Raw genomic sequence first — 27,036 nt, 5'->3', positions numbered from 1 at the left:
TCTGATTCAGGAGGCAATCTAAGCAGCAGACATTTCTCACCCTTACTCCATCACGAAACACCCATTTCAAATGTTTAAATTTCTCTGATGCTTAAATGTTTTACAAATATGTATTATGTTTATAATCGGCCTAAGACGACTAACATACCTTCAAACTTCTGTTAGAACTCATTTGGACTATAAGGGTATGTCACCTGTGCCTCCAAGTCAGCCTTATAAATGAGTTTAACAATATTAAGTATTGCTGACCACCAAGGGAACTCTTAGAAATTTAATTGAGACTTACATGAGCAATATGAAACTGAACTGCCTTGATTTTTGCCACCCAAGTGCACATGCACAATTTTACCCTCAGTGAGTCAGGTCTTGGCAATATTACATTTTCTTTTTCTAAGAGAGGTAATAAACAAATTGGCTCTCAATGTGGGTGGGGGAGGTAAGAACAAGGGACTGTATTGCAGCTCAAATATACTCCCTCCAGCCCCAGAGTACAATACTTACCCAATCAAGTAAGGTTAGTAAAATTATGAAGTCCACCATAAGAAAGAATGTTCATCCTCCAAATTTTCAAATGGAAAATGTAATGTTCTATTTTAAAGGATATTAACTGAAGGCAAATGAGCCAGATAATTATAATTTTGAATTATTTTTAGAATGAGTTGCAAACTGTTCAGAAATATATGTGAAAATTAGAGAATAAGCTGACACTTTTCTTAGATTTCTGGCTCATTTCTGAAATGAGCAGGTATGGTAACCTGACTTTAGGTTACGAACTGTTCATTTGTCAGTAGGTTTTGCCATGAGGGGAGGCTTACACACTTTGTAATATGCATGGAAAGTTTAATGCTTTGTTTTTTAGATTATGACAAAATGTTCTCATGTTAGCATGTACCTCTGTCAAAATATGTACCCACTAAATATCTATTCAGGCTCCAAGGCCAGTTAAGACTAAAGATTAACAAAGTGCTTAATGAAAACATAGCCTTGAGTCATAATGAGGCATTCATCTTCTTTTCCATTCTTTTCTGGTTTGATTTTTATGAGCATACTAGAGGCCGGGTGCATGAAATTCATGTATGGGGGGGGGGGGGAGGTGTGTGTCTTTCAGCCCAGCCTGCACCCTCTCACAATCCAGGACGACTGGCTCCCAACTGCTCGCCTGCCTGTCTGCCTGATTGCCCCTAACTGCTTCTGCCTGACAGCCGGATCACTCCCTAACCACTCCCCTGCCAGCCTGGTTGCCCCTAACTGCTTCTGCCTGACAGCTGGATCACTCCCTAACCACTCCCCCGCCGGCCTGGTTGCCTCTAACTGCCCTCCCCTGCCAGCCTGGTTGCCCCAACTGCCCTCCCCTGCAGGCCTGGTCACCTCTAACTGTCCTCCCCTGCAAGCCTGGTCACCCCCAACTGCCCTCCCCTGCAGGCCTGGTTCCCTCCAATTGCCCTCCCCTGCTGGCCTGGTCACCCCTAACTGCTCTCCCATGCTGGCCTGGTTCTCCACAACTGCCCTCCCCTGCAGGCCTGGTCCCCTCAACTACCCTCCAGGTTCTGCAGGCCTAATCCCACACAACTGCCCTCCCCTGCAGGCCTAGTCCCCCCCAACTGTCCTCCCCTGCAGGCCTGATAACCCCCAACTGCCCTCCTCTGCCAGCCTGGTCCCCCCTAACTGCCCTCCCCTCCAGGCCTGATTGCCCCAACTGCCCTCCCTTGCAGACCTGGTCCTTCCCCTGCCAGCCATCTTGTGTCCACATGGGGACAGTCATCTTTGACCACATGGGGGCGGCCATCTTGTGTGTTGGAGTGATGGTCAATTTGCATATTACTCTTTTATTAGATAGGATATGTTTAGGAGAAACTCACACTCAGTTCTGAGGATAACAACATAACAAAAAAGGAGGTGAGGGTGATTAACACACCAACAAACAGGTGTGTGTGTGTGTGTGTGTGTGTGTGTGTGTGTCTCCAATGGACATTACATTTTCCCCTCTGAATACTATTTGAATATCATCCTGAAGGCTGGAGGAACAATACCCATCCATCCTCTTCTCTTTCTCCAGTAGGTGACTCCTTTCTCAATAATTTCATGATAAGCCAGCTTACTTCATGGCCCTCCCCATATCATTTCCCCTTTGCTTGAATAGTGAAGAGTTTAAAAACTGATGTGGGTGGTTTTCCCATATTTACCTGCAAGACTGCATAAGACCAGAAAGGCTTTGAAAGAATCCAGCATCCTTTTTCTCCTTTAGGTAATCTAACATTTTCTGCAAGGGAGACACATTTTAAAAGGAAAAACAATGGAAACTATACCACAAGTACTGACCCTCCTAATTGTAATGGAGAAATGGCAAAGTCCTAGTCAAGTAGGCACACTGAGTCAGATCCACAGTGGTGGGTTGTTACCCTGTGGACTTAAACATGCCATGTGTCTGCCCCCCACACACCCTACTTAACAGAACCTGAATCATTAGGGAGGACATTTCTATAAAATCCACTGGAATTTCTGCTAGGGCAGCATAGTAGATCTTTCACATTCATAGACTTATAGCTTGAAGTCTCTCCTATTTGGGAATAAGCACCGAGACCATGATTTAGTCATTTTTGTGGTTATGAGGTAAAATCTGAACAGCTCCCACAATAAGTTTGACACACTGAAGCAAGGAGCTTAGCAGTAATGAGCCTCTCTGAGAGCTCAGCATTTCTTTCACAATCAGACTTTGTCTCCTCTCTTCTCTGTTACTGGGAGGGCAGGAACTTTGTCTGGCATAATAATATTTCTTTGTTTTTAAAAAAGGCCCTTCAAGAAAATCAACTAATGAGGTGGTGATGGAGAGGGATGTCTTAGAAAATGGTAGTTCTCTTTTTTAAAAAAATGTTTTTTATTGATTTCAGAGAGGAAGGGAGAGGGAGAGAGAGAGAAACATCATGGATGAGAGAGAATCATATGTCAGCTGCCTCCTGCACGCCCCCTACTGGGGATCAAGCTTGTAAACAGGGCACATGTGCCCTGACTGGGAATTGAACTGTGACCTCCTGGTTCATGGCTTGACGCTCAATCACTGAGCCACACTGGTGGGGCAGAAAATGGTAGTTATTAATAAGACATTTGTTTGGGATTAATAAAGGCTGGGAAAAATGATATCCCTAGTGGTAGTTATGAGTTTGGATTCTCAAAAGCCCTGGGATTTAAGCCTCATGAATGCCAAAAATATTTGAAATGTCACACAGACATCTGCACACAGATGCTTTGAGCCAGAGCACCGGTAGCACCGGTGCATGCCTGTCTTCTGCAGCCATTCCAATTCAGATTGTTGAACGAATTCCCTGTGCCAGGCACTCTATGCTAATGCATTCTCATTTAATGCCTGCTGGCAGGGGATTTTATGTGCATCACTCACTGCTGCACCCTGCACCCCTAGAGCAGAGCCTGACTTCAGGGCATTGCCAACAATCACTAAATAGTTGTTGAGTGAATGAATGAGCAAACAACAGGTATGTGGGATTAACTGAGCAGGCTCCTTGCTCACAATAGGGCAGCTATTTACTTCAATGATAAGGTTGAAATAAAAATTTAAGGTTTAGAAGATGTCTTCTAGAGCATAATTGTGCAAAAAAAATTTAATGGTGAAAAAACAAAATGTTTTTCTCTTTGAACCCTGTGTAAACCCTCTCCATTAAGTACACATTTGCCTGTCAACTCCCAGCCTGGTTTGATCGGTGTCCCCAGCTACTCTAATCTAATTGGCCACTAAGGACAAATACCAGCAAAGATGATTCTGGGTGGTGGCCCCTGTAGCCGAGTCAATGCCTCTTCCCTGAAGTATGATGGCTGTCGATGGGAATACCCCAGGAAGCCTGACTCCCTCTGAGAGTCCCCATTACCTGTTGCACGCCGGCGTTGCCTCCATTCAGAATGGCAATCCCCAGCTTCAGAGTCTCAACGACCATGGGGCTCCGCTCACCTGTTGTGGTGAAGATTCAGTTGAATCGCCAAGGAAAGAGAGGGAAAGCCCACCTAAATCCCACTAACTGGGCTTTATCAAGACTCTTTCATAATGACTTCATTTCACAGTATGAATTCTTGGTGGAAGTGACATGGGCCCATCCAGAAACCCCGGGAACCACCTTTGCTGGCGCTTATCATCTGAAGGACCATCTCGGCAGCCCCGCGCTCATGCAGCCGAGCTTGCTGATAGAGGGTTTTCTGCTTTTCCATTTCTTTTTCCTGGAAAAGGTACACAGGGACACGGTTTGCTTACCCCCAGGGAATTCCCTGTGGGGAGGTAAGTTGAGAGAGAGAATCTTTACCTGCCTAAGGAAGACAGCACACAAAGCAGAGCTTTGAAGTTTATTGTCAGATGCTACTCAGCTTTCCAGAACTGTCCATCCGCAATTCACTCATATTTTGATGATTAATTTTGCACTTTTGGTAAGAGAGTCAACATGGTCCATTCCTCTCTTATACTACGATTATAGGAAGTGACCTCAGATTAAAATGTGTTTGATTCCAATGTCCTGCCATACAAAGAGACCTGCGGAATGGTCACCTGGAGTTTACCTGTTAGACTATAGAAAACACCCACTTACCTAGAAAGTTCAGAACTCAGTCAACAGAGACTCTATTGGATATGGGATAACAGAATGCCAAGGCTTTCCAGAACTGTAATTATATTCACTTATTGTCACTCTTGTTTACTTTGTCTATAAAAGAGTACAAGTCAACTAATATAGTTTTATCTTGGGAGATTTAGGGTTCTGCATTGCCTCAAAAATAAAAATCACTATAACTGTATTACATTTATAGATCAGTAGGGCCAAAACCATCCCAGTGTTTTCATTGCTTTGAATTTTCATTTTTGGATGTTTGAATTTGTCCTTCTTTGTCCTGTTACTACCATACTTGGGTAGAAGTATAAACTTTCCCAGAAGAACTAACCTAGTGGGTGGTTTGCTGACTGACTGGCTGCCTGCTACCTTTCCTCAGGCAGACAGACAGACAGACAACAGAGCCACAGCTAACAGAATGTTTTATCCAGGCAGACTTTTGTGTTTGCTACCAGGTACACATGGTGGGTGGGCCACATGGGTGGGCCACATGGCTGTCAGCACCCACCTCTGAAGGTTGGCTTTGGAGGGTGGCCCTGTCTTCAATCTTAGTGAAAACTTACTTCAAATGTTTTTTCCTTGTCTTCCTCCTCTTCTTCATCCTCCCCATTCTGACAACTCTGGATTCCGTGGAACAGAGAAAGGAGACAGACAATCACATTACAGGTAGACCTGAAAATCACGACTGTCCCGCTGTGTGGCAGGGGACAGGATGCAATTCACAGGACCTCATGCATGTTGTAAAACCAAGGACATTCTGACCACTGCAGGGCAACTTTCTACTCTAAATGCCACCTTTGCAGTTACAAAGAGGTTCAGAAATGAGAATGGGAACACCAAGACCACACAATTAATGAGGACCCATCTGGTTTAAACAGAGACCCGAATTCTCTCACCTAGTAAAGTTCTAGTGTAAATCAAGAGATAGAAGCAAAGGGAGCTGTCCCTTTCTGAACAAGAAACAGGGGCTTGGGAAGAAGATCAGAGACACCTAGAATGTAAATCCCAAAGTGCCCCTTCCCATCGTGGCCATGTGGTATATCTGGTCAAGGAAAATGTGCTCTGTACCCCAACATGTCCCCCTTTCTGCCTGACACGAAGGTTTCCCATTTGAGAAGGAGCAGTTCCCTTAACCACTCAGCATTCCAGAGGTCACCGTCCCTCCATGAGACACAGAAATAACATCTCTGGCCCTGCTCCTCCTTTAGAACACTAGGATCTCCCTCTAGTTTCTGAGCCTGTTTCCAAACGTACTGAACTTCCTTTGCCTACAGATGTGTTTGAACAGTTGGATGCATCTGAACACTGAGTGAAAATGCCAGGGCTGTCTGTATGTCCAAACCCTGTTTAGCTGGTTTAGATCTGTCATGTGATCCTAGCCTCTAGTATTCACTGTTTCTGCAAAGCCTCAAGGTTTCTTAGGACAGTAGAGTGGTTTACTAGTGTCACCCGTATGGCACATGGACTGTGCTCTGCCTGGAGCTCTCATCATGACCAAGTCCCAGGCCTGCTGCTCAGCATGACAGATTCTGTGCTGAAGAGGCCTAAGGAGAGATAATGACTGAGACAGTGGGCAGGAACCAGGTGTACCTTGGCCATCATGCTGGAATAGGAGGTGTACAAAGGGTCGTCTTCCAATTTGCTGGAAAGAATAAAGGAAATATTTAGCAGGCTACCTTCAAAGCCCAGTGGAAAAGACTAAGAGCCACATAAATCTTGAATGATATATGTACTAGTGAATTAATTAGAACCCTCCTCCCCCACCCCGATTCTGAGAAACCACTCTGGGAATCTGAGTGGGCACTGGCTTGCCATGGAATTCAGGGAGGAAGGTTACAGTGTGAGGCTGCTTAATCTATTAGACCAGTGAGTGTCTGGCATTATGATGAGAGGGCTGTGGCTTATGGGGTTTCCCTAGATGTTTCTTGAAGGACAACATGAGGGCAGCAAGGAGGGCGGCTGGAATCTGGCAGCCCCTCTGCAGGCACTGCCATCCGTGAGAGGAGGGTGTGGGAGAAGCGGGTGCCCCTGATGGTGCTGACCTCCTCTCCGTGAGAGCATTGCGGCTGAAGTGGAGAACTATCTGGTGCAGTGGGTCTGGATGCTTTTCAGTCTCCGCCTCCTCCTCCTCTTCCGCCCTGGGGGATTTCTACACAGACCAATGCAGACAGGTTTTAGGCATGGATTTCAGCACGTGCCACACAACTGCATGCGAGCAGAGAGAAGGCAAAGCGCAAGGCACAGAGTGCGTCAGACTACAAGCACAAAGAGAAACCACCATGTCACGTATTTACTTCAGGACAGAAGCCCGAAGGGTGCAGGGTTTGGCATATAAATGGATATGTTTTTTTCAGTCAAAGAAACATTTCAATTTTGGGTTAAAACAAGATGAAAGGAAAAGCTAAAGCCTGACTACAGCCAAGGCCTTCCACACCCCAATCAGCAGGACTCATGCAAGCTCTGGGCACCCGAGCTCAGGAGGGCAGCCCTGGACAGTCACTGAGAGGCTGGGCCTCTCACCTGAACTTGCTCTTGGAGAACTCGGCTAGAAAAGGGATGAGGCAAGAGTGACACAGCCCTTGGGCCATTTGGGGCTAATACTACTCTAGACTCAACCTGGTTCAACATTTCTCTTTCCTAACCTCACTCCTGATTCTAAAATTCTTGTTCCTGAGAGATGCCATCCTGGAGCTGCAAGCCTTACAGTTTCTCCTCTTGTCGAATCTCTATCTCCTTTTATAGAAAGGGCTATAGCAGCTGATGCCAGAGGTAAAAGTGAGCTCTCTGGCACAGCCAGCAGGGTGGACCATATTCAGCAAACTGGTGAGAACTGCATAGATTGTGTGAATGGTTCAGAAGAAGTAGACAGCCGAAATGATGCTCACTGTCAACTTCACACTAATCGAGACTGAAGGGCACATATGAAAACAATGAGGGTCATAAAAGACAAATGGAAGGAAAATAGGGGAGAAAATATGAAAGGGAAAAAAAAGAGGGGCAGAGGGAAAAAGAAAGAGAATGATGGGGAGATATAAAAAGAGGAAGAAATGTGGGAAACAGTGAATATGAGAAACACAGGGCAAGACTAACAGAGAGAATAAGGGATAAGAGAAAAAGATATGTGAAAGAAATAAGAAAAAGTGAAAAAATAATCAACCATGGTTCAGCTAAAGGATAGGAGTGTTTATTTTCTTCCTGGACCAGGATGAAGCTCTGTGGTCTGCTACAGCTCCCTGCCTTCCCCCTTGGGTATAATTGTAAGTAGTTTTACGGTGTGACATCTGTTAGAGATAGGGCATGACACATTTTCTGAGGGCCAACTACAGAAACGTGGAATGTAGGAAGGGAATTTAGATGTGCCTTCCTAACAAGGATGCAGGGCCTGGGCCCGGGCTGGCGGCCTCCTGCGACCAGTGGTGCTCAAAACTTAGCGAGAATTCCCCATGGCATGGCCGTGCATCCCAGGAAATATTAGTTGTTAATAATGATGACGAACAGGACAACAGTGATTAGCACCTCCAAGTGAAATTCATTCTCTGGCTCTTATGGCCATTAGCAGGGCTTCCCCCTGATAATTTATGCCATTAGTTCCTTTAAATTTACACACTCGAATTTTGCGAATCTTTAACTGTTATAACGCACACATGAATACAGAAACCAAATTCATTCACACTCATATCTTCTCCCAGTTGAGTCAGTACTTACAGCCAAATCCTGTACTAGTCTTTCTTCAAAGGAATACTCCTCTGTTTCTATCCAAAATCTCTGATAGCCATGGAGGAAGAGGTTAATAGAGCGGTGCCTGAGCGGAAGGGGTGAGAGTGAGGTCAAGAGGGATCCATGGGACACCTTACTTTAGTTTGGGAGGTTAACAGTTAGTAAGCAGAACAGACTTTTGTACAATTCTTATCCTCTGATTGGTCAGAGTAGCCAGTAGCACACCACCATAAGCATTTATTTCAAAGAAATCAGAACCCTCTAACACAGTGCTTTCTGAATGTCTGGGGCACCTTCTGAATGAACTAACAATGGTTAGTGGAAGGCCAGGAGGTAACCATGATCCTGGTCTCACAAGGTCTTTATCACATTTCCTCTCTGGGAACAGTCCAAAAGTATTTGTTTAATACAGCAATTTGGTTCTTCCTTTTTGGCCGACCACCTCTCCAGGTGATCCCATCTAAATCATGCTGACGGGTGAGTGGGTTAGTCTCAGATATACTTTACAGGGCCTCCAAAGAGCCATGCCTGCAAGGCACTCCAACTTTTACTTAGGAAGGCAAGGCTTGGGCAAGCTGAGCTCATTAGCATGACTCCAGTGTGCCCTGTGGGGTCTGGCTGTGGCCCTGGTTGCTGAAAACGCTGAATAACTGGCACAAGCCACTCGCTCCCTAGAAGCCAGGTTTGACTTCTGGGAAAATTAGCCACTGAATAGCAGTCAATGGGTTGCCAAATGTGAGGATAGCAGTGAGGAGGGAAGGAGAGAAAAGGAAGATGAAGGTCAAGACCAGAGTCATCAAGACCCTGGCCATGGTTTCCCGTAAAACATAGCCATTGCTAGCTTTCTTTAAAATCTGACCAATCAGAGTTATGTAAAAAAATTGTACAACTTTGTGTCTTTATGGTAATGTTAAATCATGGTCAAGGAAGGAGGAGTGTGCAGAGAATGAGCAGGTCCCTCCATAGGTTACATTACCATTAAAATGGGTATAAGCCTGTCATACTGAGTTTTTTCATTAACCTTTTCCAGCCAAACCCGTTGAAAGGTGCTCAGGAAGAAATTGTTAATTTTGTGTCTGGAGAAAAGCACACAGGTTTTCTTTTAAAAACTAACATCAGAGAAACAGTTTCCACATAATAAAAGCAATCCCTTTAGCCCTTTAGTTTGGAAGGTTCCATGCAGTCTGCGACATCACAAAATGAAGAAGAGGCGTGGTCTCCCGCATTAGCTCCTTAGACAGATTTTATTGTTGCTCTTATGAAATCTCCTTACATTCCTCCACCCTAAGGGGAAATCCAGGGCAACCCCCCAAAACAACTGGGTTAGGGATGGGATGGCTATGTTTAATCAAGGACACAGTGAATTTCTGAACTTACTGTTACCCACACAAGGGTAGAGTTGCTGAAGGAGCAACCAAAATATGAAAGGATGGTAGTAGCATCCTCAGTGTATTTTTTTAAAAAAGCTTGTTTTTGAGAGGTGAAATTTCTGCCTAGCTGGTCCTGGAGATATGTGCTTAGAGCTGAGCTCTTCTGGAGGCCAAATTAGTACAATGTCTGGCACGAATCCCCACCAGAGAGGAGTGTGCATGCCTTCTGATGTTTCACCACTTCTTGAAAACAGACAAAACCATATGCTTTTTGCTTTTTCTACTGGGCTATGAATTTCACTGTTGTTTTTTGGCCAGGACTTCAGCGAGCCTTCATTCCCATGACAGCTTGACTTAATTTTCAGCTTTTTATTAATGAATTCTATTTGATTATGTGGTGCCTGATCTCCTTCCAAAGACACTAGTCTGTTTTCTCGAGAGACCTGGAGAAGCAGGTGTGTCTCAGAGGCCATGATTCTCCACCATCTTCAAAGACTCCAACTAGGGAAGCTCAATTGGCCAGTTAACTCAGGAGAGAGTTACAGGACACTCTGGACAAATGATGGCCAAGATGCACAATTTGATAAAAGTAAAATGTCAAACATAGAAATAGTACTTTATCTGATTTTCCAAAAAACCAAAAACCTACCTGGGATTCAGAATGTACTTGTCCAAGTCAGTTTATTTTTCCCAACCAGGTGAGGATGTTCCTATTGATTTGAATGCTGATAAAGCAGAGGCTGATACATAATTATCAGCTTTGCTTATTGATCACAGACCTGACCTCACTAATTCTGAAATTAGTGTGAGGATGGAATGTGATCACATCACCAATGACAGTGAGTCCAAGGGGTCAGTGCTGGCCAAATCTGTACTGGTACTCAGTACGTGTGTTCACACACATTTCAGACAAGCCTTCACATAATTTTAAACTCAGAGTATGGACTAAATACCAGGATAAAGGCATCATGTCCATGACTAGCCTCTTGGGACAGTGCCCTTTCTTCACCTTGAAGGCCCATACACTGTGCAAAGGATTCTCAAGTTACATTTCTGTACCTGCTGAGGAAACACAGTGATTTTGGTGTCATCCAAGTGCCTAAGCAGAGAAATATTGTTTGATCTGTTGATGGAATTTAGAAGAAAGTAGTTGACAAAACAGTCCCTTTATTCCAAGGTGCCTTTACATCCTCACAAAGAATCCCACGTAGGTAAAACTAGAGAGTTTCCATATGCTAACGTGGCTGACTTCATGTGCAAAACAGTGAGCTGAGGAAGGCATGGGGTACTAGGGAATCTCATCTGGTTTCAGTTTTTATGCTTACCTTGATTGCCTTAGCAGGCCATTATACCACATGAAGACTGTAATGGCTCCATGGGTGAAGGACTCCAATTTCTACCTCTTGGATCATGAGTGTCGGGGCCAGAAGAGAGCCCGGCTGTGGGAGGATACCTTAATTCCCACCACTGGCTCATAATACAGAAGATGACAGAATACTTGCCTGGGTAGGTTGTAGAGAGGGGCCATCCGGAAACAGGCCACCACTGCCCGTTTCCGCTGCTTAGACAACAGCTTGTGCCAGACTGCCTTCTTGGACCTCAAAGGCTGCTCCACCTGAGGAGAAATCACATGGGCAGGGGAGCACAGGCTGACAGGGTGGCGAAGGTGGTCATCTTCAGCCCAGACTTCTCAACCCTGCAAGAATTTTGATTTCTCAACTGTAGTCAGTAAGATGTACCCATTAGTAGATGATTCAGTTTGTGGAGGTATTAAGTTTGCTTTCTTCTCCTATCTGTGGTTGGCTGTTTATTGATTAACAGAAGCTTTACAAATGGGTAGGGGACTTCAACAGGTCATTTGAGCTAATGGCAAACATTTGTAAAACACTGGAAGGGGAAAGAATTGAGGACTCTGCTACCATGAAGCATCAAGATAACACCTGGGTGTGAGCTGGGATTATCCTTGCTTCATGTTTTCTGTCTTACAAGAACATTATTAACCAAGAGCTGAGTGTAGACAGGAAGAACATTATTAACCAAGAGCTGAGTGTAGACAGGAGCTTTGTATTATCCAAGGTAGTCTTGCTTCCCCAGTCCTCAGCAGATGCTCCTTACCTGCTCCAGGTGGAAGACAGCTGCTGAAATTCTCTGCATACGCTCCACTGTCTTTTCTGGATTGGAAGGTTCTTCACTCTTCAAAACATCCTTGTAGAGATTCAGTTGCCACTTTACAGCCGGGTCATCAGACTGAAAATTAAAGCTCATACATGAGATGAGGAATCTCCGATACCTCCTGTACTGAAATGGCCTTTCATGTCTAGCACAGTTTTATATTAATCAAGACGGTATTCTATTATTGCCCCTCTCTTATTTTCTCTATTATCTTCTTCTGGAATACCATAGATGCTGTGCAAGAACTTCTCATTCTAGCCCATATGTCCCCTAACTCTTCTATTCCTTTCTCTGTACTGAATTCTAATTCCTTAAGGCAAACTTCCAATTCATAAATTCTTTTTCAGCTGTATCTAGTCTATTTTTTTACACATAAATTGGATTTTTAGTTTCAATGACTATTTTTGATTTTTATAATCACTATGAGGTCTTTTTCAATAACATCTTCCTTCTTCTTAACAAAAATTATGTCCAAGTCTTGATTTATGGATTCTATTGCTACTTTTATCTCTTTAAATATTTTAACCACACTTAAACTCCTTTCTGCAGTTCCTTAGGCTTGAATTCTTCTCTTTGTTGCATTTTCTGGCCAATAGCAGTGTGTTTCCTTTCACACTTTGTATTTTTTAAATATGAGCTTGTCTTTAGGAGGAGTTCTAGTAATTGGCATCTCAGCCCATATCCTAGGGGGTGGAGTATCTACAAGTGGTTTCATGGTTGTCTTTGGAGGAGATTCATGTATTTCACTGGTTCAAGGCTAATTTTATGTAAGTTTCTTGCTCTGAAATTATGCACAATATGAGTAATTAAGTCCCACAGCTATCTTCCTTTAAGGTTATTAAAAACATCAGCCCCTAAAATACATATCTAATACAGAGAACGCTACAAGTTTCCCCAACTGCATCACCCTCTCCTCAATACTATGATTTAGTATGTCTTCTTTTTTCTGGCACTTGGGATTTCTTTTTACTGCCCTTTTTTGGGGAGTATGTCCCCCTCCCCTATCATTCCTATATGTTTGGGATGAAAAGAAGAGGCTATTTGTGTCAGCCTAGTTCTCCATCTCAGGGAATAATGTATCTGAGGAAAGAGCTGTTCAGATTCACAGGCCTGGGAAAATATCAGGTAGCCTTTACAATAAAAAAAAATTATCTTGATTTTTCTGATTATACCAACTCAGATACAAAAATAGTTTGTTTTGAAATCTCTGGAGCAGGAGGTGCCAAGATTCCCCCCAGGTGTCCTGCTTCACAGTTTAGCAAGCACCACTGTCAGTAAGCTGAGGCCCACTCCTTGTATGCATGCTCACAGGACCACATGAACACACACACCACGGACACCTACGGTCTCTGCTCACTCCCGGGCTGAATGGGAGTGGGGGTAATGCTTTACTGGATGCCTCTTTGCAACAGCAAAGGAAAGAACAAAAATATAAAAATTAAGGGCAGAGAACTAGTCCTACCAATTTAACACAAGTACTCTGAGACTGTTTCTAGGAAAACATGAGTAAATTAAGCGTGAAGATGGCACCCGGAAGCCAGAGGGAGGCCTGTGTGGGTCCTCATTGTCTTCCTGTGCATCACCTTTTCCTGCAAGTGCAAGTTATTCCGCAGGTGTTCCTTCACCTCTTCATCGGTGTCCCTCTGTGGAAAGAGATGTTCCATTTTATTCCCAGAGGTCACTATGCAAATGTAAAGTAGGGTGCAGGACGTATAGACAGTCAAAGGAAAGTTTTGCTGTGATCTTTATTACAAGAACGAAAGAAGAGAAATGACAGGCGTGTTCCAAAGGGAACATGCTAACTCCCAAACCAGCTCCAACAATGAGGGCGTGCTGCCTTTGTGCACCTTGGATTCTGTCCATCTGCTCCCACCCTCCACCCAGAGGAGGACGGAGCGCCTGTCCCACCACCTGTCTTACATGCTCAGCCAAGGCAGACGGGCACTTACGCAGCTGTATCGTGATTTTGCGAGGGAGATCAGCTCCTGATCGCCCGGGGTGCACATATTCAAACCAATAGGCAACATTTTCTTGAGCGCAGCCACGATGAGGGAGGTCTGGATGGAATACAAGTCTCCCCTCCGCTTCGTCTTCTTCCGCTCCTGGTCCTGCCCTCCAGACTAGGAGACGAGGATGACATAAACAGAGGGGCTCAGTGATTCCGAAGGGAACTGCCTCACCTCGGGGGCAGCCTGCCTCCTTGTGGCCCTGTCAGTACAGGCAGGGCCTCCGCACATTTCACAGGACAGTAAAAGGAGTGTGTTCAACAGCCAACCAGGTGGCCGTAAAACCCCGACCCCCTCCTTGTGCGCATGCTCACAGGACCACATGAACACACACACCACGGACACCTACGGTCTCTGCTCACTCACTTCCGGGCTGAATGAACAGATAAACTGGTGTTTTAAAAAATGATTTGAGAACTGGCCAAATGACTCTGGCTCACATTGTCTCATCGCTCACAGGGAGAGTTCATCCAAGGAAGCAGTGAGTTTCAAAGAAGAGTCCAGTGTACTGGGCTGAGGCAACCAACCCAGGACCCTCGGAGTCTACAACACACGGTGGTGAGTAGGGGGGCTCAATCAGACAAGGCACTGCGGTAACCGCATTTCTCATCATGTCAGGCCCTGCGAGAGCAAAGCTTCCCAGGTGGTACCTTACTAGCAGGACTCTGCCTCAGCTAATGGGCACCTGCTGAAAGTGTAAGTGTGTATGTGTGTGTGTGTGGGGGGGGGGGGGGGGAGTGGGGGGAGGCTGCAGAGCCAGAAGCAGAAAATGAAGTCAGGGACTCCGAGGAAGAGCAAACTGGTGCTCACCAAAGCTTTGCTTCATGAAGTGCCCAAGAGTATCTGCAGCAATGAGGTGGCAGCCCTGCAATGTGCCCTGAGCCCCAGGGCCCTGGGAGCAGGGCAGAGACCAGATGCCAACCCTAGAACTGGCATCTAAGACCTGGGACCCTGGGCTGGAGCAGAGTTCATTTCAGACAGGGTTGACTTTCAGAGAGAAGAGAGGGGTCAGAATGAACAGTGCCTTGGGAGGATCTCTTTAAATTACTTTCCAAAGTGTGAAAGCTTCGTAATTATTAATAGATACTCTTAAAATGATGTGATTTCTGTCACCCAGCTGTGGCAGCTGCACCTTCAGGTGGTTATATCACAGAAACCTCAGCAAAGCCCCTGACCTGCAAGGGAATTCTACGGGCTGCAGGACCACCGTGGGCCAGGTTCTCCAAAACAGCAGGTCAGACATGGACCGCAGTGGGAGGCGGCGGTGAGAAATATGAGCGGGAGGAAGAAATGACGCTAAGAAGCAGCGGCTTCTTGTGTTCCAGAACACGGTCAGAAAGCTGGCTCACACAGGACCACAGGAGTCCGCGCTATCACTTCCCGAGAGCTTGCAAGGTTCCATCATGTTCTACCTCCGGTGCAGAATTCTAAAGGTTGCAGCTAAGGCTAAACTCATTTACAGTCTAAATTACCCTTGAAAATGCTTTAAATCATTCACGAAGGATACAACCCAGTTTTAAGTATATAAACTATGAGATACCCTGTACATCTTATAAATTTAAAAGATAACTTGCAGCATGCTATTTATAATATAGTAAATGTGCAAAATGTAATGATGTGGATTTGATTCACATCAAATAAATAGTTTATTGCTCACTCTCTATTTTATCTCACCAGTCCCAGCAGTTTATGATCAAATGCTGCTTATATGCTGTGATGCCAATGTGCCTGCTACTGAAATAAGACATTTCTAATCCTCCCAACAACTCTAAAATAGAAACAAGTCGGTTTTATTGATGAGAATATGATGCTCAGAAAGTTAAGTGATTCTTGCAAGGTCACAAAACAAGTAGCATCTGAGTCAATATGTAGACCCCAGCTCTCTGTCCATGGCTCCCTTTCCCCTTTCTAAGCAAGGGCTACCTGGGGCCCAGTTCCTGCACACCCCCTCTCTCTCCACATTCCTGAGGGAGAGTGCTTGGGACAATGGCAGCAGATACACATTAATGAAGAGATAGAGAAATATTTCCAAGCAAGAACCTGTATGGATCACTGGAAAATTGTCTTAAGGTTTATTACACCATATATACATTTTATGCAAAAAATCATGGTTATCTGCTGATTTCAAATCCTGGACTTTAGTCCTCGGAAAACCCTCTTTGAATCATGGGAACCTTGCACAAGAGGCAGGAATGTACAGTGTGAAGGGCTGGGACCACTGATAGTAAGTGGGATTCTGACTCTGCAGGGCACAGCAGGGGAGCATTGCCCAGGTCTCAAGCCCTGTCAGTATCCCTATCCTTGTTAGCATGCTGGCCGCAGAGTGGCAGCTTAGGAAGGGAGCAGAGCTAGCAAGGAGACCTCAGGTAGGTTAGGGCGAGGCTTGGCTGGCTTCCCTGGCTTTCCCATTCCAGGGTGGGTAGGCCTGCATTCACTCTTTGACAGGCAGTTGTCTTCCCTGGAGCAGGCCTGGGGACATCCAGGTGAGAACATCCATCATGTACCACCCCCCGCTGGTGATCACAGGGCAGAGGGTGGCCAGAGCCTGAGACCTCTAATACTAGAACAGAAAAGACACGTCATGCATTTGACCTGTACCTTTACTTGCATGGCCTGTGTGGAAAGACAAAAGAAAAGAAACAAGGAGAAGAGTCAGTCAGTAAAAGCAAGGGTCCAAGGCACAAGGTACCACATGTTAGTCATAGCTTCTGAGCCCCAGTTCCTCAGCCAACACAACAGAAACTCAACTGCTCTGGCAGCCAGTTGAACATGGCATGTAGAGTGAATGGGAGATTAGGATGGAGGTTAATTTGGCCATAAAGACTTATACCCAGACCAGGAAATGCACCCTGGGCCAAGATCATCTCAGAGACCAGCCTTACAGAGTGTGTGACATTCACACCCAGGTCTTCAGATAAATGCTTTAGACCTAAAGTCTTTCCTGCTCCCCCTTACTTTCACCTGGGTGAGCTGCAGACAATCTGTCATGTAACCAAAGACCCCATTTTGTTTTTCTTCCTTCCACCCACATTATCACCTCTAGCAGATCTGTGGTTACCAAAATATGTAAATGTCTAATTACTATGTTGTATACCCGAAACTAATATTATATGTTAACTCCAGTTAAAAAAATAAATTTAAAAAAAGAAGAAGAAAAAGAGAGGGCAGACCTGCGCTCAAGGATGACGGGTGTGCTTCTGCTAAAAGTGTGCTTTTAAAAAAAGGGCTCTAGGAGTATCTCAGGTGGTTCAGAATCACTCCCCAGCCTGAAGGATGGAGCACCTCCCTTCTTGTGTTGTGACCTTTATATACCTTAGGTCAAAGCCTCCCACATCCTACAGGTTCTCATTTTATTCTTTTCTTCACATGTTGCTAAGATTAGTTAACTCAATGCATTTTTTGCTAATACTGGAATAGGTGTTTTTTTTAAAGTTGCCTAAAGCTTTTTATTTTTTAAACAAAAATTTATGAATTCCTATAACTTCAAAATTGTTTCATTTCCCCCAGTAGTTTAAGATGATTTTATGTGTGAACTTAAGGAAAAAACACAAACTTTTAAGGGATGAAGGAGGTGAAGAAGGAAAGGGTGCAGAGAGAAGGAGAAAGGAGAGGGATAAAAGAGAGGGAGAGAAGGTGAGAGGGAGAGGGAGATAGAGAGCACTCAAGCTGCAAGTGTACAAGAACAAAAGAAATAAAAATAAAAACAAAAATGTTGGGGACTGGAGCAATGAGAGAGAGAGATTGAGATTGAGAGAGAGAGAAGGATAGAGGAGAGAAGGGAAGAGTGAATAATAGGGGATATTGGAGTAAGAAGAAACACACACACAATTCTGAATACCCTTAAAAAACAGACATCTTCTAAACTATTCCCTGTCCTTTTACAGTACACTGAAACCACTCATGGGGTGGAGTGGCTTTAAATAATGAGTCACTCCAATATTTCCTGCAGCACAATTCTTTCGTTGTTTAAAATCTTGGTTAAGGAACTGGAATTTCTTGGGCTAAATGTGTTCTAACTTACCATTGCCCTCCGAGGAAGGTGCTGCCATTTTTCCAGAAAACAAAACCAGTTTAAAAACAAAACAAAACAAAAAAACATATGCTCAGCTTCATTATGTTTAGCTTAACATACATTTGCAAACTGGTGTTATATTAACAAAATATACAATGAGCTCTCAAAAACCAATCTGCTTTAGCCTCCAGAGAACTCACACATCTTTGAACTGACCTCAGTTAACCAAGTCTGAGAAGGGTGGCCCACTGTATATTTTTCTCTACTTCCCTTCCATTCGCAATGGTGAGTGCAGTGTGTGGACATGCAGTATTCCAGTACAACGGCTGCCATGTGCACTGCGGCCAAGTCCACTTACACACCAGAATTCAATTACGAGTGGAGATAAAAGCAAGCACAAGTGACAAGTGACCATTCAGATCAGGTAGTAGGGAGAACCTCTCATTTCAGGGAGGCAAAGGCAATGAGAATTCAATTGATAATTGAAAGAATATCCCCCCTTCTTGGCTTCTCAATATGTAATTCTACATCCAAAAAAACAGCAGTAATGACTATGAGTTGCTGTTTTGGAGGCATGTATCTCTTTGAAATAGTGCCATGCACATATGTAATATTATTTTTTTCCCCTAGAGATGCAATTTGATATTGACTTTTAAACAAAACATCCTAGTAGATTGCGGGGAGTCAGGTAAATTGGGGCCCAGAGGAGGTAAGTGAATGAGGCAAGGCCATACCTCCAGTCAAGAATTTGGCCAAAGGTAAGACTTAGCTTACTTTTAGTCTCTAGTCCTATTTACTATCACATTTTGTGTCTCAACAGATGTAAAAGAAACTATATTAATATTTGTTGCCCCGAGGAACATGGCAAATATTATTTAATATCTAGGGAGGGTCCTCACATCCATTACACTATAACTTTGACTTTATCCCATGTGGCTCAGAAAAAAACTGGCATACAGTGGGAATGAAGTGAAAGTGTTTGCTCCTATAGACTAACCTTATCAACAGGGGAGATGCAAAGATTCTGAATATGGCCATCCTCTGAAAAGACAAACATACCCTTTTCCTCATTCAGTGATGTGAATGAACATGATTTAAGGTTAGTTTGTTAGTAGGTTAGTTGTGAAATGTGAATTCTTTTCATCTCATCTCTTTCCAACTATAAACCCAAGGACCCCAAGTATCTACTCAGCACCAGAAGGTTGAGATGTCTTTGCCATTTCTGCTCCTCTGGGATCTGAATCCTTGTATCAGAGTCATTTCCACTGCTTTGCTGTCATCGCTGATGATGACAATGAATTCTAGCTGGTTCAGTCCTGAGCCAATGGATATACTCCAAGTTGAAGGTAGCATGGAATCTGCCTGGGATTTATTTAGGTAGGCAGGGTCAAAGCAGAGCCTGTGGTGGCTGTAAGAAGACCCTTCAGAGGGAACTTAAGATAAATGTCCAGGGATCAGAAGTCTGAAATATCCTATATACCTGACATGAGCAGCAGATGTGTTCGCTAAAAGTTGAATGCAAAATAATTTTTTGAAAATCAAATAATATAAAGCTCAAAAGGATCCACCATAGGTAAAGTTCCTAAGATTCCTCTTGAATGTGAATATGCACTCCTGATTGCTCCACTTTGCATGTACACAATTTTATTTATAAAACTTTATCAGATTCAAAACTTCAAGAATCATTTTTTTGGATGCTGGAAGAAGTATTAGTGTCAACATAGCTAATTGATGGAAGGGCGGGAAGTTCAGAGTGACTGAGCTGATCAGAGCTAGCCAGACATGGTGGAGATGAGTATTGATTTTTGGGGTCCTACCAGCCCCTTGTCTGCAGCTCCACATACATAGGTCTTCCATCTCAAAAGATTATTTGGAATGATACCCCAAGGACTACACTATAAACCCATCTTTCCAGAACAGATTTTCACTTTTGAGGGGTCCCCATGCATACTCCACCTTCATATTCCTCTAAGTCAGCACTGTACCAGCAATGAGAGAGACACACATCCCAGGTATTACATGTCACTTATACTTGACATACATAGTCAGTACTCATTGAGGCATGCTTCTCAAGGGAAGAGAGTCAAAGGTAAGCCATAACAACTGGTAACAAAACATCCCATTTAAGTAAGCCTGGCTTTTGTATATACACCTGAAGGAGTGTGTCTCAGAATTCTCTCCAATCAAAATAGCAAAGCCTTTCTGTGTAGAGCTGACCTAGAAGGACCTGGAGGCCAGTTCCCCTTCCTATATTCCTGCTATAGTCCTCCTTATATGTAACTTCTTTTTTTTTTGGTCAGACAGATATCTAGTATGCCCTCTTTCAAACATTTCCTGCAGGGAGATGGACAAATGTCTCAGTTTCTGAATGCAACTCATGTGGAAAATAAACAGAAGGCATTAAGAGGTTAGCACAATTGAAACAGAGCAGCTACTGGATGTTCCAGATAGGAGGAAAACAAGTATACTGTAAGAATATGCACTAATGAAATCCTCAAAGCAAAGTAATTTTCTAATCAGAAGGTGACTCTAGGCACCTGTATTTTTGCAATGTCACCACACAGTTCTATTTTAAAACTACTGACAGTAGGTTTGTTTAAGAGGCCTCCCAAATGCCTTAGGCAAGCTTTGAAATACAAACTTTTGGACATACAAGCAGCTCTTTATTCATAAAAATGTGATGACCATGCTTATTTGAGAACAGTTTCTTCTGTTTATTCTCAAAGAAACAACAATGGAGATTGTTGGTTTGACTTAAATGCTGTACGGAGTGGATTATTTCATACATCAGAGATACATAGCTTAGGTGAAGGTTGAAAAGTCTTTGAAATTGATTTCTAAGAACTTACTTTTGACATCTTGCTTTTGCTGTCTCCAGTTAAAAATGCCAAATTATTAATTTCATTCTGAATCACAAAATTTTGTTCTTCCCTCTTGAAGTTCTAAGTGGGGGGTGGGGGAATAAAAAAGCAAACATTACAAGACAGTTCCCTGAGGCCTGTACCTTTCACACTGTCTCTAAGCCCAGGGCCCAGGAGTCCTTACGTGAGACTTGCACCACAGGATGAAGACCTCTGCCACCATGCGGAAGAGCTGGTCAGAATCAGCATCGGGGCTTTTGAGCCAGTTGGATCTGAATTGAAAAGTAAAGGAATATGCATATGAAATTCAGTACTAATTAAAATAATCACACTCATTGGATATTGGATGCACACATTTATCCAGATAAAACTATATTCCTATAAGAAGGCTATCATCAATATACTCCTTCCATGCTTAGATATAGACATGTATTATAGATATTTTAGAGGACTTACAATAATCATTTTCATTGTTTCCAAAGGATTCAAGGATTATTTTAGCAAACAGATGTCAGAAATCAACATTTCAAAACTGTCAAAGATAGTTTTTTTTTTCTTTAAACTGATGAAGTGATTAAGGTTACACTCTAAGTTTTGGGACAAATGCCCTTTAATACATAAAGCAGGCAAAACCAGGAAAGTCTTGGTCATTATGCCATCTAGTCTTGTCATTTACACTCGTCATTGTCAAGCCTCTGAAATGCTGAGCACTTTACAAACAGTTCAGGCTTCATCCCTTTTCCTTACAAAGCCAGTTTTATGAATAAAATTTGTAAGACAATATGTTTTTCACTGTTGACTGAAGTGCTTGGCAGAGACCAAATATCTCCTATGCCCTCTGAAATTGTTTGGAAACTCCCCATTAATGGGTATTATCCATTTCTTTAAAAAACATATACATACACAAAACAGGCTTAACAAAACCAGCTGCATTTATTTAAAAAAACAAACACAGTAGCAGCAAGAAGGGTAAATTGCAGTAGAATTCAGTCAACTTCTAAAAGTTCTCTTTCCCCTAAGTATCTTACACATTTGAGTTAAATTATATTTTGAAAGGGCTGGGTGAGCTGGCATTTTCAAATATCTATAAAGAGTAATGTAGAAATTAAATTGTCTATCGCCTTCCTTAAAGAAAACTTTGGCTTTCATGGATGGCCTGAAAAACCCAGTGTCCCTTGGTGCATGCGGGGTAATAGCTATCAAAAGCCAGTTCCCTAAGTCCTGGGACATCAGAATGAATTGCCCTGAGCAGCCTTAAATTCTTCCCATTCACAGAGAGCACACACCAGGCTAAGGAAGAAAGGTCCCTCTCATCTCCTGAATTCCTTACTGCCCTGAGTTCCAGCCTCACAGATGTTCTTATCTAATCCTTCTTGTTTTCTTTTCCAACTATTCTCTCCTTTATGTGGCAGACACTATAGGTTGTTTACTCAGTCTCTTCCCTTCATAGGAACAAAACCCCATTTTATTCAGGGTGGCACTGTGTCCTGCTGAAGGTCACATTACCCAGCTTCCCCTGAGGGATCACCATGTGAATAAGTTCTGATCAATGAGCTGGAAGTGGTAGCTGTTGGATGAGCCTTCTAGAAAAGCTTTCTAAAAAGGGATCAGATAGCTGAAGGTGCCTTTTTGCCTTCCTGCTTCCTGTCTGGAATGATAATATGATGGTTCTAATTGTCATTTTGTACTATAAAGTAACTTTGAAGATGGAAGCCAATGTTAAGGATAAAAAGACAAAGCACTGAGGGTCTCTGAGCAGCACCACACTAGTCCTGGGCTGGGTATCTCTGGACTTCTTTTATATGTGAGAGTTAACTTCTACTTTGTTTAGGCCACTGTAATCATGTATCCATTAGCGGAAGCCAAATGCAATCCTAACTTGAGGCTTGAGATCGATAATGCTTTTTGATTTCTCTCATATTGATTTTTCAGGAGCACTTTTTCATGGTCAAGTGTCAAGTTTGATCAGAACTGGCAGCTGTTCATTCTTTAATGTTTCGGTTTAAACAAGCCTTATAGGTTTGCACTGTGCCCTGAGTGGGAAGGGACGAGAGCCATATTCTCTCCTCCCAAGGAAAAGCATAGCCACAGGCAGTGTGAGTAGTAGCAGCACTGAAAATAACCTTAGGTCAACATTTCCTCCCAGGAGAAAGAAGACGATTTTAATCCCTTTGCCTTCATATGGAAAGGCAGTTTCTGCTGAATGAATTTTGTTTTCACCACTCTTCTTCTAAGAGGCAAATCTTTACTCTTTATTTCTGGTGAACTCCTTTCATCAGGTTCAGAGTGGTGGGTGTGCATGAAGAATATCTAATTAAATGTCTCCCCCCATGTTCACAAATTCACTGTACCTCTCTCAAGCCAGATTAAGATGGTATTTGCAGATGAGAAGATCCTGACCTCGCCTCTCCTATTTTCCCAAAGCCTTTCTTCCCTTAACATGATGTACCAGGCTTATCTTCCCCTGCTCCCAATCTCCCACAGAATTCATGACCTCTCTTAATATTCAGACACTTGATCCTTTTGGAGGCACTAAACTGATTCCTGAGTCTCTTTTCATCTGCACTGCATGCTGCCAAAGGGCCGTGGGAAAACGCAAGGCTGTAGGTGGGAAGAAGGTTGGGTTTAGAGGTAATGATCAGTGGGGGTGATGGCTGAAGCAACCCAAGTGGATAAAATTAATGAGTATATTAATGGAGAAAAGAAGAACAATAATAAACTCTTGGATGATGGGAAGAGTAAAGAGAGTTTGACTTCCATTCTCAAAAAGATAAGTTATCAGATTTTGAAAGAAAGTAAAGCCATGTTCCTATGTTCATGGTCAGGTTGTCTGACTTAGAGGTAGGAGCGTCTCTCAGCCTTATTCCTGAGCCTCCAGTAGAAGACACAGCCTGAAGCAGTCACCACACAGGGTTCCCTTCAACAGGCTGAGAGATGGGTTTTCTCCAAAATCACACTATTTAAAGTTGTTTACTTCCATGTTCTGATTGTTTCTGATTTCCAGGAAGTTGCACTTTTTGAGAAAGTGAGTCAAGCCAGTGTGTCTTGTAGAGAGATTGTCCTGGACCTATGCTGACCTAATATCTTCTGGATGAGGAGATGGAGAGCTGATTTGCCCTGTCCTGTCGGCCCCACACCACACTTGGAATTCCTGCTTGTTCTGGGTCAGCCTCAGGCTGAACACTGACGCAGGGAAGCTTCTCTTCAGAAGAGTGTTACAGATGGTGATGAAACTTGAAACACTGCCATGCCAGGGCTGAGGGAAGTACAAAGGTCTAATGTAACGAGGAAACACAGGAAGGTGGACAAGAGAAGATGGTACCCTTCAATATTTAAAGAGCTGCCACAAGATAGATTGGCATTAGTTTTGTGTGCCTCCAAAGAGCAAGATCAGAGCCAGTGGTAGGAATTACAGATTGAGTTCAAATGGTTTAAACCAGTGGTCGGCAAACTGTGGTTTGCCGCTCTGTTGACTAATGAGTTTGCCAACCACTGGTTTAAACTGTCTGAGACTAGAATGGGATTTGTACACAGGGAGAGGTGTACCTGTTGTTTATAGCCATAGAGGATAATCAGAGGCAGGAAAAAGAAAGGGGGTATTTATTTATCCAGTTAGAGGGTAGGTGAAGTGACCTCAAATATTCCTGCCACCTCCACCATTCTAGAATCCCAAGTCAGCTAATTCTTTGGAGTGAAGAAAGAACTTGAAAAAGGTAAAGGCACACACATAGAAGGAGGCATTTCCAAGCCAGGCTCAGATGACCATGATGCTCCCTGGTGTTCAGGGAAGAACGGGTTGAAAAGCAGGGATGAATGAATTAATGATGATCTCAAAGACTCTCTGACATTGCCATTTTTAGCACTGTCAAACACGGTGCAGGTGGAACACATTCTATCTTGAGTCTTGATCGTCAATAGTGACAAATGACATTAAAGAGCTATTCTCGGAGCAACCTTACTCTACTTTCATTTTTGTTTTCACCTCAAACTCTGACAAATTCCTTCCCTAAACTGTTAACATAATATGTTAATCAGAAATGACTAAAATGATGACTCTCAAAGCAGGATTTCTTTTGAGAAAGTGAGTCAAATGTCCCATAGATAGGTAAGGGATTATATGAACACACATACACAGTGTGTGTTTGTAAGGTATTTATTGTGAAATGCTAAATATAAGTAATCTTAAATTATTTTAAATAGTACATACAATTTGCCTTATAAAATAAATTCTAAAATGGGCATATTCGGACCTATTTTCTGCCCATGACAGAATGGCATAACACTCAAAATGTTAGGAATGTTCCCTCAAATATTCCTGAGGCTTTTGACTATCTACAATGAGGTATTTTAAAATCAAGCTTCCCCAAATTTGTATTTTAGGCCTGCAAGCGTTAAAGGGTGTGGTATAGTAAAAAAGATCTATTTGGTCTTTGACTCCCACTAGGACCAACAATACTTTGTTCCTTTTCCTGTTTATGGTCATTAGTCTCTTATGTGCTCATTTCCCTCATCATTCAGCTTAAATTTCATAGTCAATCTTTAAAATCACTAGTTTACATATACTCTTGACTCCCTAACCCATTTTTTCTTTGTCATACTCACTTTACAAACTTCCAGCCCTGGTCAAATCAACCTCTCTTCCTACTCTGGGCCAAAACCTGGCAGCAGAATTGACTGGAGAAAAAGACTTTAAATTCATGATCATGGATCTCAAGTGGAGCCCTTAATGCTACTTGGCATCACACCACACTTCTCTGGTCCATCTGCTCTCCCACCTCTCCCTGGCCACTGTCTTATATCTTCTTCTTACTCCTCAAATCTCTAAGCAACTTCTCCCCATCCTCACTCTTAGTTGATCATCTTGCTTCCTACTTCACTGAGGATGGAAGCAGTCTGGAAGGGATTCCTACAGATTCTACCCATCCATATACAGGGTGTCCCTCCCAAAATGTATATACACTTTAATAGCTGATAGCTGTTTTGAAAATGAAATGTACTTTAATAAACACCGCCTTTATAATTATTCTGCCTTTCTGCCTGCTGTTGTGAATGAACTATCTGAGGCTGATCCTTTGCCTGTTTAAGGGCATTGCTTTAGAAATAGATCTTGTAACATAGAAACCCACACATGAAACCTATATGTTCATGTTGACCAAAATCACCCCAATTTAATAAAATAAAATAAAAAGAAATCCTCTCTCACTCTGATCAATTTCCTCTTCTCTACTGGATTATTCCCATTAGTAAAGAAGCAAGCTGACAAGTCTCTCATCTTAAAAATTCTTCTCTTGACTCTACTTCTGTCTCCAGCTACCATCCTATTTCTCTGTCCTCCTTTATAATAAAACTCCTTAAGCAAGTTGTCTGTATTGCTGTCTCTAAATCCTTTCCTTCCATTCTCTTCTAGTCCTCTCCAAAGAGGCTTTCATCTCCATTGCTTCACTGAAACTGCTCCAGTCAAGGTCACCAATAAACTTCATTTATCATTCTTTCCTACTGGAAGTGCCTTACAAAGTTGGCACCCAGGACACATCATTCTGTTGGTTTCCTCCTGTCTCATTGGTTACTTCCTTTTAGTCTCAGGCGATGGTTCCTCCTCCTCTGTCTGACTTCTTCATGTTGGAGAGCACAAAGGCTGAGTCCTTAGAACTCTCTCTCCCCTTCAATCCTTTATCTCATCCAGTCTCATGGTTCTTAAAGACTACATGCCAATATGTTGATGACTCCTAAATTCCTATATCTACATCAAACCCCTCTCCTGAAATCTGCACTCATATTCAACTGCCCACTCAACACTGTTATTTCTATATTGATGAGACAACTCAGATTTAACATGTCCAAAAGCGAGGTCCTGATTTTCCTCTAAAAATCGTTTGTACCCACAATCTTCCTCAACTCAACTGATAAAAACCCCATCCTTCCATTTGTCAGAATCATCTTTGACTTGACTATCCTTTTTTCTTTCATTCCCAATGTGGAAGCCCCGAGGGCTTTACATCATAGTAGACCCAGAATCTGATATCTTCTGTCAACCTTCATTATTACCATGCTGGCCTCAGCCAACATCAACTTTTTTTCTTTTTCTTTTTCATTTTTTAAATTAAATCTTTATTGTTGAAACTATTGCCTCCCCCCCCCATTAACCCTTTATAGCCCACCTCTTTTTAATTGTGGTAAAAATTCATAAACCATAAAATTGGCCATTACTGATATTTAGTACATTCACAATGTTGGGCAACTATTTCTAAAATATTTTCAGGACTCTAAAAGGAAACACCCATCACATTAAGCAGTTGT

General features: G+C 43.0%; 1 protein-coding gene across 3 annotated transcripts in view; it reads right to left on the bottom strand.

Moving 5' to 3' along the window:
* Window positions 1-27,036, bottom strand: part of RYR3 (ryanodine receptor 3) — a 547,436-nt gene that overhangs the window by 36,276 nt on the left and 484,124 nt on the right. For 2 of the 3 annotated variants that reach the window (XM_080659256.1, XM_080659257.1), the window contains exons 68-80: window positions 20,924-21,011; window positions 20,728-20,820; window positions 13,810-13,980; window positions 13,444-13,503; window positions 11,804-11,935; window positions 11,191-11,303; window positions 8,307-8,403; window positions 6,644-6,750; window positions 6,192-6,243; window positions 5,165-5,221; window positions 4,122-4,221; window positions 3,879-3,958; window positions 2,184-2,260 (exon numbers count right to left, since the gene is read on the bottom strand). In XM_080659256.1, the coding sequence (XP_080515382.1) occupies window positions 2,184-2,260; window positions 3,879-3,958; window positions 4,122-4,221; window positions 5,165-5,221; window positions 6,192-6,243; window positions 6,644-6,750; window positions 8,307-8,403; window positions 11,191-11,303; window positions 11,804-11,935; window positions 13,444-13,503; window positions 13,810-13,980; window positions 20,728-20,820; window positions 20,924-21,011 (1,227 nt within the window). Of the gene's footprint in view, window positions 1-2,183; window positions 2,261-3,878; window positions 3,959-4,121; window positions 4,222-5,164; window positions 5,222-6,191; window positions 6,244-6,643; window positions 6,751-8,306; window positions 8,404-11,190; window positions 11,304-11,803; window positions 11,936-13,443; window positions 13,504-13,809; window positions 13,981-16,464; window positions 16,480-17,887; window positions 17,909-20,727; window positions 20,821-20,923; window positions 21,012-27,036 lie in introns of all 3 variants that reach the window. The other variant, XM_080659255.1, reaches the window with a different exon arrangement.

This window comes from Plecotus auritus (assembly GCF_963455305.1).
Source record: "Plecotus auritus genome assembly, chromosome: 1".
Taxonomy (NCBI): Eukaryota; Metazoa; Chordata; class Mammalia; order Chiroptera; family Vespertilionidae; genus Plecotus; species Plecotus auritus.
Note: the sequence above shows the minus strand (reverse complement) of the source record. Positions and strands in the feature narration are given on the sequence as shown.